This window comes from Perca fluviatilis, chromosome 13, assembly GCF_010015445.1.
Source record: "Perca fluviatilis chromosome 13, GENO_Pfluv_1.0, whole genome shotgun sequence".
Classification (NCBI taxonomy): domain Eukaryota; kingdom Metazoa; phylum Chordata; class Actinopteri; order Perciformes; family Percidae; genus Perca; species Perca fluviatilis.
In genome coordinates, this window is record NC_053124.1 from 24,485,166 (window position 1) to 24,501,302 (window position 16,137).

Here is a 16,137-nt window from a genome sequence, read left to right on the forward strand (position 1 = left end):
AAATGTATATACTGTATCCGTTTGCGTGAGAAAGTCTTTCTGTCTCATTATCTCTCTGACCTACTTTGAGGCCAACCATTTGAGCAGGTAGGCAAGCCTTGTGGTACAAAGGAACTCTGACACTTGTCATGGCTGGAGGTGTGCCACACCTTTCCATGTCATTCACTCTGGCTTTATCAAATATTGATTGCATTAAAAGCATCGACTGAGAGCAGAACATACAAACAGCCAGTCTTCCTATCTGCTTTCAAGGGAAACGTTACTCAACAAACATTTCCCTCTCTGATACTCCCCTGCCATCCATTATTACAGTTTTTCTCATTTGCTAAGACACACTAAATGAAACTGGGATCCGCTTTATCTTCATCATCACATTATTAGCACAGCAGAAGTCTTCTCTTGCAAATGTTTTAACACTTTTTCATTTATTTCACACATTTTTCACACCCTTTGTCAAAACAGTTACCACAGATCTCATTGAAAGACCTCGAACTCTATTGGATTCACTGTGTTGAACAAAAGGAAAACATCTATTCACAGCTGATAGAAAGTACTTGCATAATTATAAAACTCTATGCACCTGTGTGAAACTCATTTGCACAACTCTTCAATCAGCAATCAGTCCTCAATCCATCTATAAAAGATGCCACCTCTGTGTTGCTGTTTGCAAGCATGGATCAAAGAGGCCATAGAGTAAGAGGCCATGGCAGAGGGGCCAGAAGAAGAGGAGCCCATATGCGTGGTGGAGGAGCTGCAGCAGCAAGAGGACAAAATCGAGCTCAAGTTTCAAATGAAATTCGGGCAACAATTATTGACCATGTCATCAATCATGGCTTGTCCTTTAGAGAGGCTGGACAAAGGGTCCAGCCCATTCTGACTCGGAGCACTGTGGCATCTATTGTCAGGCTTTTTCGGAATGAGAACAGGTAATTCACAGTGTTACTGTAATGTATACCACTGTGTATTTCAGCTTTACTGTATTGCCCTGTTAGCAGAACAAACTGTGTCTACAGTAATGCAGATGTTTTATCAATCCCATTTATGTGACTGTCATACAGTAATGTCAATTTTGACATGCTTTTGCTTTTACTTTATAGGATCCACACATTACCACACACTGGTGGCAGAGGAAAGATATTTAGTATTGAACAGGAGTCTGCCATTGTAGATATGGTAGTGGCAAACAATTCAATCAGACTGTGTGAAATCCAGGCAGCAGTAATTGCAGATCAGGGAGCATTTAGAAATATAAACAGTGTGAGTTTGGCAACTATAGATCGAGTCCTTAAACGACACCATGTCAGAATGAAGCAGCTGTACCAAGTTCCATTTCAAAGAAACTCTGACATCGTAAAGGAGGCACGATTCCAGTATGTGCAGGTACAGATTTTGTTATTGTAATACCTTGTTTACCATAGTTACATGGGACTGGAATACTGTAATTTGCTTTATGAATTTGCTCTTTTTCTTAGAGAATAATGGAGCTTGAAGCTGAAGGGACACATCACAAATTCATTTTTGTGGATGAAGCCGGCTTCAACCTCTGTAAAGTGAGGAGACGCGGGAGGAACATCATTGGGCAGAGGGCCACTGACACAGTGCCAGGTCAGAGGGGTGCCAATATCACCATGTGTGCTGCCATCTCCAATGATGGGGTCCTTTGCCACATACCAACCATTGGCCCATACAATACAGAACGCCTCATCACATTTCTTGATTCATTGAAAGAAATACTTATTCCACCTGAAGAGAGAGGGCTGTTGAGGCCTGGCATGACTCTGTATGTCATAATTTGGGACAATGTGGCTTTCCATCACTCTCGCCTTGTGAACGAATGGTTTGCAGCACAGCCTCGTATTATGATGCAATTCCTTCCTGCATACTCCCCTTTTCTGAACCCAATCGAGGAGTTCTTCTCTGCTTGGAGGTGGAAGGTGTATGATCACCGGCCATATGAGCAGATGCCCCTCCTGGAGGAAATGAATGCTGGTTGCCTGGCAATAGGTGCAGAGGACTGCCAGGGATGGATGCGCCATTCAAGGAGGTATTTCCCTCGGTGCATTGCAAGGGAAAACATTCAATGCGATGTTGATGAGACCCTGTGGCATAATTGTCAAGAACAAATGGACTAAATGTGAAAGATAAAATATATCTTTTTTTTTTTTTTTAAAAAGGTATTTCCACCCATAAGTTTCCTTTGGTAGCTTTCTTCTTTTTTTTCTTTTTTTTTCAGTATCCATTTGAGTTTGTAAAGTGTCATATTTCATATTGATGGCTGTATTTGGATTTTGTTGTCCATTGTGTAATGAATGATTGAAAGAATAAATTAATTTGACCACAAGTTGTGGTGTTTGATGGAAATATTTGCTTATGTTGCATGCTTTTAATGTTTTGTGAGTGTTAGAGCATTTTGCTAACAAAATGAGTCATTTTGGCCATTGAGCTTCAGTTTTATCCTGTTTGTGTGTTATATTCCTGTTTTTAATAATGTGCATGTCATTTGAGAGCAAATGTGTTTACGCAATTTGAGAAAAAATTGTAACCCAAACTTGCTCATCAACATAAAGAATAGTTATAGTTTCACAGGTTCCATTGGCTGATCTACTTGACTCTAGTTCCTCTGTGTGCTCCAAGGTTCTGATACTGCGCTTGGATTTTCTCTGCTTGTGCTCAAAGTTTGTGCTCGCGCTTTGATTTGCTCTGTTTGCACTCAAACTTTCTGCTTGGACTCAGATATGTTGTTGTTTGGACAGATTTCCTGCTCTCAGCTTTGAACCTTCCCGCACTCCGCGGCTGATTCTGCTCACTTGCAAAGTTTCTGCTCTCGGATTTCTCCCGGGGCGCTTGGATTTTTTTGTGTGTTATAACCCTATCAAAAGTCAACAACCAATAGAATGCCAGCTGTAGTGTTGACCAATGAAATGATCCCAACCCCGTTGAGGGTGCGTTCACTTTACTTTAGAACGTCTGTTGAGGGCGGCTGCACTGTAACCTGACTGTAATCAAGTTTATATATCCCCGCCGTTTATAGCTTTATTATAAGTATATGTCAACAATGTGCACAGAATGGTCGACGCACTTTCACCTGCACCCGTCAGGAAACGGAGAAAGCTTTGAAGTTGGGACGTAGGAAGTTATGTCCACAACTACGAGGGTGAGTAACATAACTTAAGCACCTAGCTAGCTAGCTAGCATATGGCGCTAGCATATAGCCTAGCTTGATGTCCAGAAACAAATATATGTTCTTTATTGTATAGCTAGCTAGATTGAACATCCATTACAGACAGTGTGTGTATATGTGATGACCCTACTTTGTATTTTTTCCTCGTTTAGTTAACCATGTTCCTGGGATTTGGCTAATTTCATGTTAGAGCCAGTAGTAAAACATAAACTGTAATATAACTGAAAAGAACACAAGAAACTGGATTGTTTGTGTCAGTTTTTGCATCACTGTTGTTTGTTGTTCATCAGAATTTAGTCTTCATTCCTTCATATAACATTAGTTTGAAAATAGATTCATAGCAATCTGTATAAAACGTAATGTTAAGTTCAATTTTATCACTATAATAAAAACAGATCTAGAAATGATATGGTTTCTTATTTGCTCCTTAAATAGCAGTTATTTGTTTAATTGATACAAAGCAAACTGAACTGAAAAAAAGCGTATTTTGTTTTACTTTCTTTTCATCCAGGTGGGGCTGAGGGGTTTGACCCTGTTGATCTGTGTGTCATATCACCAACCCATGATAGCTAGAATTCACCCTGCTACTCCAGATCTACCTGCTGTATGGCTGGCTACAGACTACAACCATCTGCTCCAGATCTACCTACCTGTACGGCTTGCTACAGACTACAACCATCTGCTCCAGATCTACCTACTGTAAGGCTTGCTACAGACTACAACCATCTGCTCCAGATCTACCTACTGTATGACTGGCTACAGACTACAACCATCTGCAAGTTTTGTTTGTAGTGAACTTCATCAACAGCTGCACTTAAAGTCTCTTGGGTTCATATGGGACTTGGTTGTTCTCCATACTGCATCAAACACTGTATTATTTTTTTGTGTTATATTAGTACAGACAACAGTAAGTATCATTACTTAATCACAGTATATATTATTCTGGTGTACACTGTTGACTTGACTCCATGCTATTGACTATACTTTAGCTTGCCACCTCAAAACTTTACCTGAATTGCTCTTGTATAGTTAATTTATCTTCTACTACGTTGTACATACCTCCTATTTAATTGAATTATTCTTAATTTGTGTTGCCATACCTGAATCATCCCTCTTGTGAACACTAGGCCTATCTTATCTTTATTCATAACCCTGCTCACAAACTCACCTGAACCTGGGTCATCTGTTTGCCAATATCAATGTTCCTGCTACAGTAAATCCTATAGGCACATTGTACTGCTTCACCGTAGTATGAACCATACACTTTTAAGGTTTTGTGTCAAATATTGTGCAATTTGTTATGAATTACTCATTGTTTTGACAAGGTAAATTAAAGCTATTTACCAAGTGTCAGCTCTGGTAAATTTAATTGTACTGTTTTTTTTTTATAAATGTTATGGAACATGAAAAAACAATTTGCCTTGATCAGGGTTTTAATTTGTTGCAAATGTGAACATGGTTTTAATAATCTGTATCTTATTGCTCTGAAAAACTACAATGATTTAAGAAATAGCAGTGATACTTATCAACATTTATTGAATTGATTGAATATATGGACAGACATTACAGGCACCTATTCATGTCAACAGAGAAAACAATAATTTGTTCTCTCCTTTTATCACTTTGATTATACGCTGATGGTGCAGAAAAGTGAAGTCCTTGTAGATCTCTGGCACTTTGAGGACAGACCGATCCAGGAACTCTCCACTGTTGTCTTTGTATAGTATGCTCCTATTAAAGACAGATTCATAGACATCAACATGTATTATATTAGGTGTACATAGCTTGCTTTAACATCATTACTATCTTACCTTACCTTCTCTGATTTGGTTTTGTGGACATCAGTAATTTTCTCTCCCAGGCCTGGTTGTACACCCTGTGAATTTAAGCAAGAAACATAAGTGTATGTAACATGATTTTACTATTATATTATTATTATTTTTACAATTGCATTATTATCAGACTTGCCAACCTTCTTGGTTTGTGCTACTGCTGCCTGTCCTCTGCACACAGGTGAGTGATGTTCTGACTGGCACAGGTCCATGCACATAGTGCAGCTGTGATGCAGCTCAACGGGTACTTAAGTCACACCTGGAAGAAGAGAAACAAACCAACAAAATACTTGTTCTTTCTGCTCAGTTTGCTTTGTATTAATTAAAAAATTACATTTAAGTTGCAAATAAAGCATATCATCTCTAGATCTGTTTTATTAGTGGTGAAATTGTACTTAACAGACTGGGTCCGTACTTTTTCGTTCATTTGATTTTCATTTCATAAACAGGTATTAAAAACAAATGGTTATTTGATTTTCGTTTTTAAATCATGGGGATCGGACCTCGGTGCTGGGTCTAATATTCTAATATTAGCTGCTGCGCAGCTAGCAGCTAGCTACCAGCCCTGTGAGCTTGGTCCCCGCGGTTCGCCTCCCGGGTGCTGACTGACTCTGGTCCGCTCTGAAAGCAGCGTAGCAGCTCCTCTAGCTGACCTGGGAATCTACCGGCTCGTGATTTATTCATATTTTATTTACTTTGCAGTGATATGCTATGCACTGATGTCAGGCAGGCTTGCTGCTGCTTTTAGTCTGAGCCTGTGAGATAACTAAACTTCCTTTGAATATAACGTGCATATAAATAGACGGAATAAATAAAAGTCCCCGGAAATAAATATAAGTAAAACATATGTATTTAGGCTATTGAACTATAATGACTAATGCCTATATATGTATTGCCTCATTTATGTATTTCATGTTCCATTTCATAGCCATATTTATTATGTAAAGGGGCAAAATGGACGATCAGTCGCTCAGGAAGTTATAGACTACAGTTTCCCTCAACAGCAGCCGGGACATTCTAACGCTTAACGTAAAAAGCTAACGTGGTAACTTAATGTACCTAAACAATGATCAATCAGATATCAATCAGTTATCAGTCACATAACTGCCCATAATAATTGGACTTTGGGTTAGATTTTTGACAGTTTTCAGTGGTTATGAGGAGCAATATGGAGAGAAATTTGGTAATCATTGATCATTGTTTAGGTCCATTAAACCACCTCTATTTGTTTCTGGACATCAAGCTAGGCCATATGCTAGCTAGCTAGCTAGGTGCTTAAGTTATGTTACTCACCCCTCGTAAGTTGTGGACATAACTTCATACGTCCCACTTCAAAGCTTTCTCCCGTTTCCTGACGGGTTGCAGGTGAAAGTCGTCGACCATTCTGTGCACATTGTTGACATATACTTATAATAAAGCTATAAACGGTGCGGGGATATATAAACTTGGTTACAGTCAGGTTACAGTGCAGCCGCCCTCAACAGACGTTCTAAAGTAAAGTGAACGCACCCTCAACGGGGTTGGGATCATTTCATTGGTCAACACTACAGTTGGCATTCTATTGGTTGTTGACTTTTGATAGGGTTATAACACACAAAAAATCCAAGCGCGCAGGAGAAATCAGAGAGCAGAAACTTTGCAAGTGAGCAGAATCAGCCTGAGTGCGAGGAGAAGGTTCAAAGCTGAGAGCAGGAAATCTGTCCAAACAACAACATATCTGAGTCCAAGCAGAAAGTTTGAGTGCAAGCAGAGCAAATCCAAGCGCGAGCACAAACTTTGAGCACAAGCAGAGAAAATCCAAGCGCGAGCACAAACTTTGAGCACAAGCAGAGCAAATCCAAGCGCGAGCAGTGACTATTTGAGTGTGAGAGCAAGGTTTTGAGGGAAATTATTACAAAATCTGAACGTAATATCAGTGAGAAATGCTCTCAAATTCAAAGAATGCGCTCTTGATTAAAGATAGGAATATAACTCCATAGTGTGTTAACTGTTTTGAAAATGTGATGTCAGAGTGGGCAAATGTGTTTAAGCAATTGAGAAAAACTGTAACCCAAACTGCTCATCAACATAAAGAAATAGATGATATAGGCTTCACAGGTTCCATTGTGACCTACGACTCTAGTTCCTATGTGTGCCCCAATGGTTCCTGATACTGTAAGAAATAATGTTTTTCATGTAGTTCGTGTTGTGTATACTGAAGAATGACCTAGCATCTCCAAATGGTTACAATCTCAAAAGAAAGGGAACACAACTAAGAGTATACAGCTAATGTTACCAAGCTGATGAGTTAACGTGCCTCCCAACGAGAACTGAATCAAGTCATACGCAGGTCTGCACAACAATGAGTTGTTGAGATTTGGGAAGTATGTACGTCGGCTCTCTGCGATCATCTATGACCTTTGATTATCAATAATGGCCTTTTACGACATTTACGCGCATCTTTAGATAAGCAGCTTAACCTACCGACGGACAGACCAACCAACATTGCTATTCCTAGAGCTACAGTATACCACCAGTGGGGCTAAAAAAGATTAACTTCCAATTTATTTTAATGCAGTTTGCCAGACATATACACAAAGATGTACAGACCATATCAAAAAGAGAAAAAGTGGCATTATGACATGTTTTATGTGTACATATTGCACAAAGCATAGACCTGGTGCTATGCAAGGAATAGAGGGAGGGAGGCCCAGTAAAGGTCCCTTGAAGGTGCTCTCTCTCTCTCTCTCTCTCTCTCTCTCTCTCTCTCTCTCTTTCTCTCTCTCTCTCTCGCTCTTGTTTCTTGGAGGTGATTAGCCATTTCCCTTTGCTCCCATACATCCATACATCATATGGATTGGGTCTGAGGGACAAAGACAGAGCAAGAAACTAAGTATACACACACACTTGCGAGGACAGAAGGGCACTTGTGCGAGTGTGGGTGTGGACTGTGGTATGGCAGGGCACTGACTTCTATCTCTAGGGTCGTTGGCTGGTAATTAGTTTTGCTCTAATGGCTGCCTGGCGAGGTCAGGGGATTCCTGTAATCCCTCCTCTATCTGTTCACCTCCTGTTCGCCTTTTACCACTAATCTTTCTAACCTATCTCCTCCTGTCTGCCTCTCCTCCCCTCTAACATCATCTCTCCTTCAAGAAATCACAGGTTCTCCTCACTTTCACCCTGTCTTTCTTTAAAACTGCCAGTCTAGATTTCTTGTTTACCCCCACTTCATGAATGCACCACTTTTTGTGCTTTCATTGTATTTCTTTTCTTGCCAACTTTCTCCTTCATTTCCTCTACAAGATATTAATACAAAATAACTCCTTCCTACATTTCACTCTATACCAATTCTCCTTCTCTCTTTGTTTCGTCCTCTTTATCTCGTTCCCTGTCTCACTTGGCCAGTTCTACTCTATGGATCGTAGCGGAGAATCTGCAGAGTTGTACTGTGAGTTTATTATTATTCAACTGGGATTTTTAAATTCATCCTCTGACGACTTCAACTGCAAACATTATCAGTAAGAATAGACCATCTGTGCCTGTATCACAAGCTACTCTCCTCGCTCCGTCTTCCACTTAAAGCTAACAGATGGAACTAACTGAATCTTCTCCTGTGTGCCAAGTGTGTAGGAGAACTATGGTGACACGAAAAAGTGAATGGCCGCGTCTAGAGCCAGTGTTTGGTTTGTCCGTTCTGGGCTACAGCAGAAAGATGGCGGTGCAACATGGCGGACTCCATGAAGAGAAGCCGCTCTGTATGTCGATATAAGCGACTCATTCTAAGATAACGAAAAACATTTCTGCCAATAGATCCCCCTAAATCCTGCACACTAAACATGTAAGGGACAATGTAGAGCAAGGCAGTTGTTATAGCGAATCCAACCCCGACATGTCGGGGTCCTGAATCAGCCTGAAAGGGTTGGATTCACTAACAACCGCCTCGCTCTACATTATCCCGCTTATTACATGGCTACTTACCAAATAAATTAATAATTTCACACAAAATATTGATATAAAAAGGCGTTTATTGATTTAAATACGATTGTATTGCTTCCGCTAAAGAAAATAGTCCGTTCCGTCTCTACGGTTGGAATCCTGCAACCATAGCAATGTAAACTCTGTAGCTGTTTAATGCAACCCATCGTCTATTACTCAACACCACGTTCACCGCACCTGCACTGCTCAAACACAACCGTTATTTCCGCCACCACCACCACTGGCAAAGCCACCGGTCGGTACGCACCGCATTTTATCCCCTACGGCTTTGTAGTAGCCGTATATTTTATGAGTCAGGCTGTTACGGGGTGCTGCCGTGCTATCGCTAGCTATAGGTGGACAAATTACCCTGCTGCTGTTTTAATCACTGCAGGAATTGACACAACATTAGCTGAAGCGTTGTAGTGAGCTAGCGGGCTATCGGCTGCTCTAATTCACATTAAACTAAACATTTCTGTTGACGGTGAAGTGAGACATCTCGTTTCCTTTTTGCACAGCCGCTGCAGTTGACACACCTGTAACGTTAAACATGTTGCGATGTAAACTAACTAATTAGCGTTGTTGTCCCTACGGCTGTTACTGCCTAGCGATCATAGACCCTATATAAAGATGTAGCGATAGACGCTCACCAGATCTGCTGTCATTGCTTGAATTGGAGGACAGAAGATGATCCACGTTTCCCCACTTTTTGCCACAGCTGATAAATTATCCGGAGGCCTTTCAGGAGATTGATAGAACAGAACTGCGTCAATGGCAACGCTCTGCTATACAGCAACGGTGTGATATACTTAGCAACGGTCTGTTATCTAGAAATACAGACTGACCTCATAAAGTGGTGTATGTATGACACGCCAATTCGTATGCCATTTTGGCGTGTTATCAAGACGCAAAATCGCTTTTTAGCGTGTTTATCAACGCAATTTGCCCGCCATTGACCTACATTATGAGTGAATTTTCGCCATAGCGAGTAGTATAAAGAGACGTAGGTCTGCGGAAGGAGGTTGGTTGGGTTGGAGGAAAACACAGGACTTTCACCCAGTAGAGCTGGGATCGCGTCCCGCATGTGGCGATTTTCAGCAGTTTTTTTTTTTTTTATTATTATTATTTTTTAAGCCTTCCCCAATGTTTCTTTCCTAAACCCAACCGTTTATTGTTTTCCTAAACGTGTTTTTGTTGTTTTTTCCGTGTTTTTTGTCGCTTTTTTGTGTACTAAAGCCTTTCTCTGTGTTCTTTTCCTAAACTCAATTTTTTTTTTGTCTTTGTTCTTGTGATAGTACGTCACGTTCTCGCGATAAAACGCAACGTGGCAACGCCACGTGGTGGGTATGTTTACATCTGCTGTATACAGCGTAGACATACACGTGGATAGCTCAAAATGCGTACAGATAACACGCCATTTGGCTTTAGGAAAGTGTATGTTTACGCAAAGTCATGGTGCCATGTTGAGAAATAACAGAATGCCTTAGAATTCAACCAAGCCATGTAATAAGCAAATATAATATTTATCTATCATAAAGCATGAAGTCTCTACTAATGTACATGAAACTTTTTTTATATAACGCCATTTGTAAAGCGTGACAATCAATTTCGTACCAATGTATATTTTGATAGATTCATACACATAAATGCAGGAAATAGCATTGAGATACTTTCTTGTTTTTATTTATTCTAAATTGATCAAATATCCAGTGGAGAACAACCCTTCTGAGTTATCTTGGAGAGAGTGAGTGTCTCTTGAAAGCAAGGACAAAGAAATTATAAATTAAAATTATAGCTTGAGATGTGTGTTTGACATTGCACGGTCGGTTAAGACACACAGCTGTTTTTGCTTGCAACCGTTACAGCCGGTGCTGTACTACCAACTGTTCTGCTGTTTGGATGTGAAGCATCATTTCCACAACAAATCTTGGGGCTTGCTGAAAGTTTTAGTCAACTTAATTATGATGCATCATTGGTCTGCATTAAGGATACAAAAAAAAACATTCTTTTATTAGAATATATAGTATACAAATATATGTAAATTTATATTTAAATTGGGAGAGCAAGTGAATGAATAAGGATATTTCATCCTGCTCTGCTGTCTGGCACACCTGGATCGCTAAGGAGTTCATTTTGAAGCCCAGGATTAGGCCTAATTACTGCTTTAATTAGCAAATTGCTGAAGGCCACATCCCACCCCACCACCACCACCAAACGGCACACAGCACCATCAGACCGGGTGGCCGGGGAGGGAGCACATCAAATGAGATCTAATTGATGGCAGCTTAACGTCATAAAAGCTGACGATTGGGGAGGCTGGTGCTCAGCTGAGTCAAGTCAAAACAGAAGAGGGGGCAAAAACTAATTTATATTTAATGGGAGTTTTTAAAGGCAAAAGTGAATATTGAGGAATAATTAGGAAGCTTGTGTCACTCAAGCAGACGGACATTGTGTGTGTGTGTGTGTGTGTGTGTGTGTGTGTGTGTGTGTGTGTGTGTGTGTGTGTGTGTGTGTGTGTGTGTGTGTGTGTGTGTGTGTGTGTGTGTGTTTGAGATCCGGTAACATTTGGCATAAAACGTCCCACAAAAAAATTAATTTCCCCTGAGGTCATCAAAAAAAGAGATTGTAATGCCAGCGGCAATAAAGAAAATTCAAAGTTTATTGTTGACGTCTATGCTTAGCAATATTCACACTACTCAAATAAACACAGCACAAAATAAATGAAATCATCTTGAAGTGTCTTCCCTTGTGATGTGCATTCTCAAAAGTGATTCCAACCAGCAAGAGTCGAAAAATATTAATTTCTCAAACGTCAACTAATCACTGCAGCATGAGTCAGACTTCAATGATGGATTTTATGGATTGAAAAATAATTAGCAAACAACCCTAGAGGACTGGATGCCCCCCCCCCATAGCTGTAGAAAATCACTTACATGGCCATTTCCATTGGGATGAAATTCATTCTGGACTTACTGAGATAATAACTCGGTAATTATCTAGGCCTCCAGTGATACTTTTGACCACAGAGGGCCAAAGAGATCGACCAACAGACTGACGGACTGACAGACAGACCGAGATGGGGCATCCAGTAATAGAGCTGGCTGGAGTTGGTTTTATGGCCTCATCTTAAAGTCTTAATGGCTTTCAGAGGAGAAGGCTGTTTGGCTGTCTGGTAGACAGAACGTCTGGACTTCTTCACTAATAACTCCCGTTGTAAAGAGTTCCCAGAACCTTGTTGGCTGTGGGACATAATAATACAAGCTTATGTTTATGGGTATTGACAAAGATTATAACGTATGACCACAGCTTGCGATAAATCTTGCATTAACAACGCAAAGTTCCAGTGAAAACATAGCTGACCATTTTGATATAACAATAAAAACAACAATGCTTTATGGCTTATACTTCTAAAAAGGATCCAAAGATATATGAAAACTAAAATAGTCTTAAAGCTCTCTGATATAACATGGCAGAACTGTCCAGTCACTTAAATAATTCAAGAAGATTCTTTATGAAATAGTGTAGATGTTTGATTGAATTCTGATAGCGTGTTTGCTGTTGGCTCCCTAATAGACTTTTTGACAAGTGAATCAATCATGCTATGTGATAATTGATTAGGAGCACTGGTGTTGTCACATTTCCTAAAGAATCAATGGATGGTCATGTTTAAATAATCAGATTTACCTCTTCAAGGTCACAGACATACTGTGCTTTAGGGGGAAACTACTTTGAAAGGTGTTGATTCATCTCTATATTCAATTTGGATGTTGTAGTTTGTGGTGCTATTAAATTGTCTTGTTGAAGTGTTTCTAACATTTAGTCTACCATATTTACTGTATATCAACAGAGGCTGAAGATGCCATTGGAAATACAGAAAAAAGTAGTAAATGACCATGTTTTGAGATTTGTTTTGTCTCATCTCTCTATTACTGGATATTAACCACTAAGACTCTTAAACAACAATTGTTTTGCAATGTACAGTATAGTGGGTACATTGATGATTATACAAGACAGAGACCGGACTAAAATATAGTCATGCATCTGTATCTTTAGTAGCTCTAACGAGAAATTGGTGTAAAGTCCTCCAAAAAAATAAAAATAAAAAAGAAACCTGACCTTCCTTTTTAGAGTCAAAGAAATTATTTTTGACATTTTCAACAATTGGGAAAAGTGGACCATTTACTCTATTTTGTGGTGCTGTTGAATAATGCATTATATGGAGATGTGTTTCCATTTATACCTGTGAGATGCAGTGAACAGCTTCGAAAACAGTTAGTACAGTAATACCCATTTCACACCGATGGCTCAAGCAGGGTTATACCCAGGTCAACTGTCTGTTTGAATAGGGTAACCCTCCTCGATCTACTCGGTTTCGCGACCCAGGTCGCCAGGTGGGTGCATGAAAAAACAACAACATAAATTTTGTCTCACGGTTTTCACCATAAACTGTATAAAACTAGGATTTTCACAGGCAGCTTCAACAACAGCAGAGCGGAGCAGTTCAATTCATTTCCGCTGGCAGTGGGTGCCCGGATGTTCACTAGTCTGCCTTTAGCAGAGCGCTAGCAGCGTTTTACAGGCAAAACTGCCTGTAAAAACTCAGCGTTAGAACGTAAACGTATGAAAATAAGTTTTGTTTGATTCTCTCGGCACCGCCGCTCTTACTCCCTCTTTCTGCCGTGACACCAGTCTGCATACTGCAGATCAGGTTAGGTTTAGCTACAAGTAGCTACAAAACATTGGTTCTGCTGGTATACAGTTGGACTGGAGTATGTGATGTTAGCTGTATACTGAATAGGACATATAAAGCCCTGCCCATTTCTAGCACCTAAGGTAATTGTTATGCATTGCTCCCGGGCTGACCCAGGTGATTTCTGAATTGTCATGACCAGGGATATACCCTTATAGACTGGCTTGGTTTGAATTTCCAAAAGAAGGGTTGAACCCAGATCAGACATCCCTAGCCCAACCCTGGTAGGTGGTGTGAAAGAGGTATAAGTGGATCTTTAATCATGCACAACAAAACAAAACACGCACCCGACACCAAATTGCACCCTGACTGTACATTTTTCAATAAAACTTTTCCAAACTGGGATAAGCTTCTACAACAACTATAGTATGTGACCTATTTTGGTACATTGACAGTAGATAGTAGATTCTTCTAAAAAGAGCAATAGCTTGATGCTGTTCAGAAAATAAACTTAATGTAAACAAAACTGACCAAAAGAGTCAAAGGAGAAAAATGGGAATAGTGGATGCCAAACAAGTAATTGTTTCAAGGTAACGAAATTGTACACTATATACATGTCTGATTTACCTATGACAACTATTTCTTCCATGTTTGTTGATGATTCCAGGTTTGTAAGCTGAATACAAAATTACACTATTAAAAAACAGTCTTACACTGCAGCATCTCCAATTCTAATCTTAGCTCTATAAATGACCTTTTTTCTTAATGAGGTTTCAGGATCAGTCAATACCTGAGCAGGTGACCCCTTTTATTTTTTTCCTTTTTGGATTTAAGTCAGTGAAAATATTATCTACTGTACATCCCACAGTCATGAATTCGCATACATACTTTCAAGTAAAACAGGGATGAAAGGTTATTGTTATTACTGAGTAAGAGCAGTTTCAAGATGAGCAAAGCTTCATGAAATATATCTTCACACTCATGCAGCTCGGCTGAACAACCTTAGGGTCAAGGAAGTGGGCTTGCACCGCCCACAGAGGGCTACAGCGAGGTTAAGGATACCCACAGCAGAAGAAAAGACCATGTATCTGTTTCAGTTCTCTATGCTTTTTTTTTTTTCTTCTTCCCTTTCTCATCCTAACCACTTGCCCTTTTCTCCATGCCTACTGTCCTCTACCTCTTGACCTCCTCGCAGGGTAGGAGAAAATGAGAAGGAGGGAGAGAGAGGGAGATAAGAAACACAGACACAAAGCAGAAATCCCTGCAAATAAACAAGCTAGTGTGAGAATGGAGGGAGGGATGTGGGGATGTGAAGGGCAGAGGGGAGACACATATCCACAGGAGTCACTGAAAAGGGTGGAGGGGAGACAAGAGTATTTTCTCCTTCTCTCCATCTATCCCTTTCGCCCCCTCTCTCTGTCTCCTCTGCTCAGATGTGTCAGCAGAGGAGGTGAAGTGAGCCCAGCAGGTTTCTGGCCTCAGCTCAGTCGGGCCAAGGCCACCGCTGAGCGCAAGGTTCCCTCCGCTGTAGGGCCCCGCATCACACAAGTGAAGGTCTACCTTGACATTTTTGTGCCTCCGTGTAATTTTAATCACTTAGCAGTCTAAAATGAAACTACAACAATAATCAAAGTAACTACCTTTAGGAAAATCGACCACTTTCAGAAACCATAATGGTCCATTAAAACACATCATAATGAAATTTAACAATAGCTTTATATAGAAAAATCAAACCGTGCCAAATGCTTAATCAACTCATATTATGCCGTTATTTGAGTGTTTTTAACATATTCTTCTTTTGCCCTTCATTTTAAAATCATTCAACAGAGAGCTCTGCCAGAGGAGATCATAGTGAGCGAGTTACAGGTGACTGCCAAAATCAAAGAAATGCAGAAATCTGGCAGCTCTGTTATGGCACGGGGTGATTTTCACCAATGTGGTTCAAGTCCCCCCAACTCTTTTAAAGGGAATCTAAAAACAGGATATTAAGCCAATGACTAAAAACTTGCCAAATAGACCTTTAAAAGGACTACTTTTAAAGGTCTTTTGGTCCACTTGGTCTGTCGTTCAGCACTCAGGGCCCTATTCACATGATGTTTCTTTGCTAAATCTTTTATAGTCCTTACATGTTGTCGTTGTACTGCATGTGTGTTGTTTTGTACTTCCTTTGTAGTCCTTAAAAATAAGTTGGCCATGTTATTGCCAGTGTTTTCTTGAAGGAGGCGGAGAAGGACGTGATTGGGTGCGGACAGACCACAAACCAACAAGCAAATCATCAAGTTAAAGTAGCCGTGTGCAGTGCCGTAAATCAAATGCCTCTAAAATTGTCCATGTGTGCATGTTGAGGTTAATGTGGAGCCTGCCGCTAGATTTTGATTGTTGCATGCTTTGCCTCTTTTAACCTGGGTTTTTAATTTAAAGTCCACTTCCTGATTAAGGCCAGGCTGAGTAGCAGTGTAATCACCCTACAGCGCTCAATG

At 40.2% G+C, this 16,137-nt stretch overlaps 1 protein-coding gene across 1 annotated transcript; it reads left to right on the forward strand.

Annotated features, from left to right (window-relative positions):
- The first annotated feature begins 644 nt into the window (after positions 1-644).
- Positions 645-15,265, forward strand: LOC120571846. Its single transcript, XM_039820938.1, has 5 exons — positions 645-926; positions 1,098-1,380; positions 1,473-1,605; positions 1,846-2,044; positions 15,091-15,265. Exons 1-5 carry the CDS (start codon positions 673-675, stop codon positions 15,263-15,265), a joined length of 1,044 nt encoding a protein of 347 aa, XP_039676872.1. The 5' UTR covers positions 645-672.
- Positions 15,266-16,137: the final 872 nt, after the last annotated feature.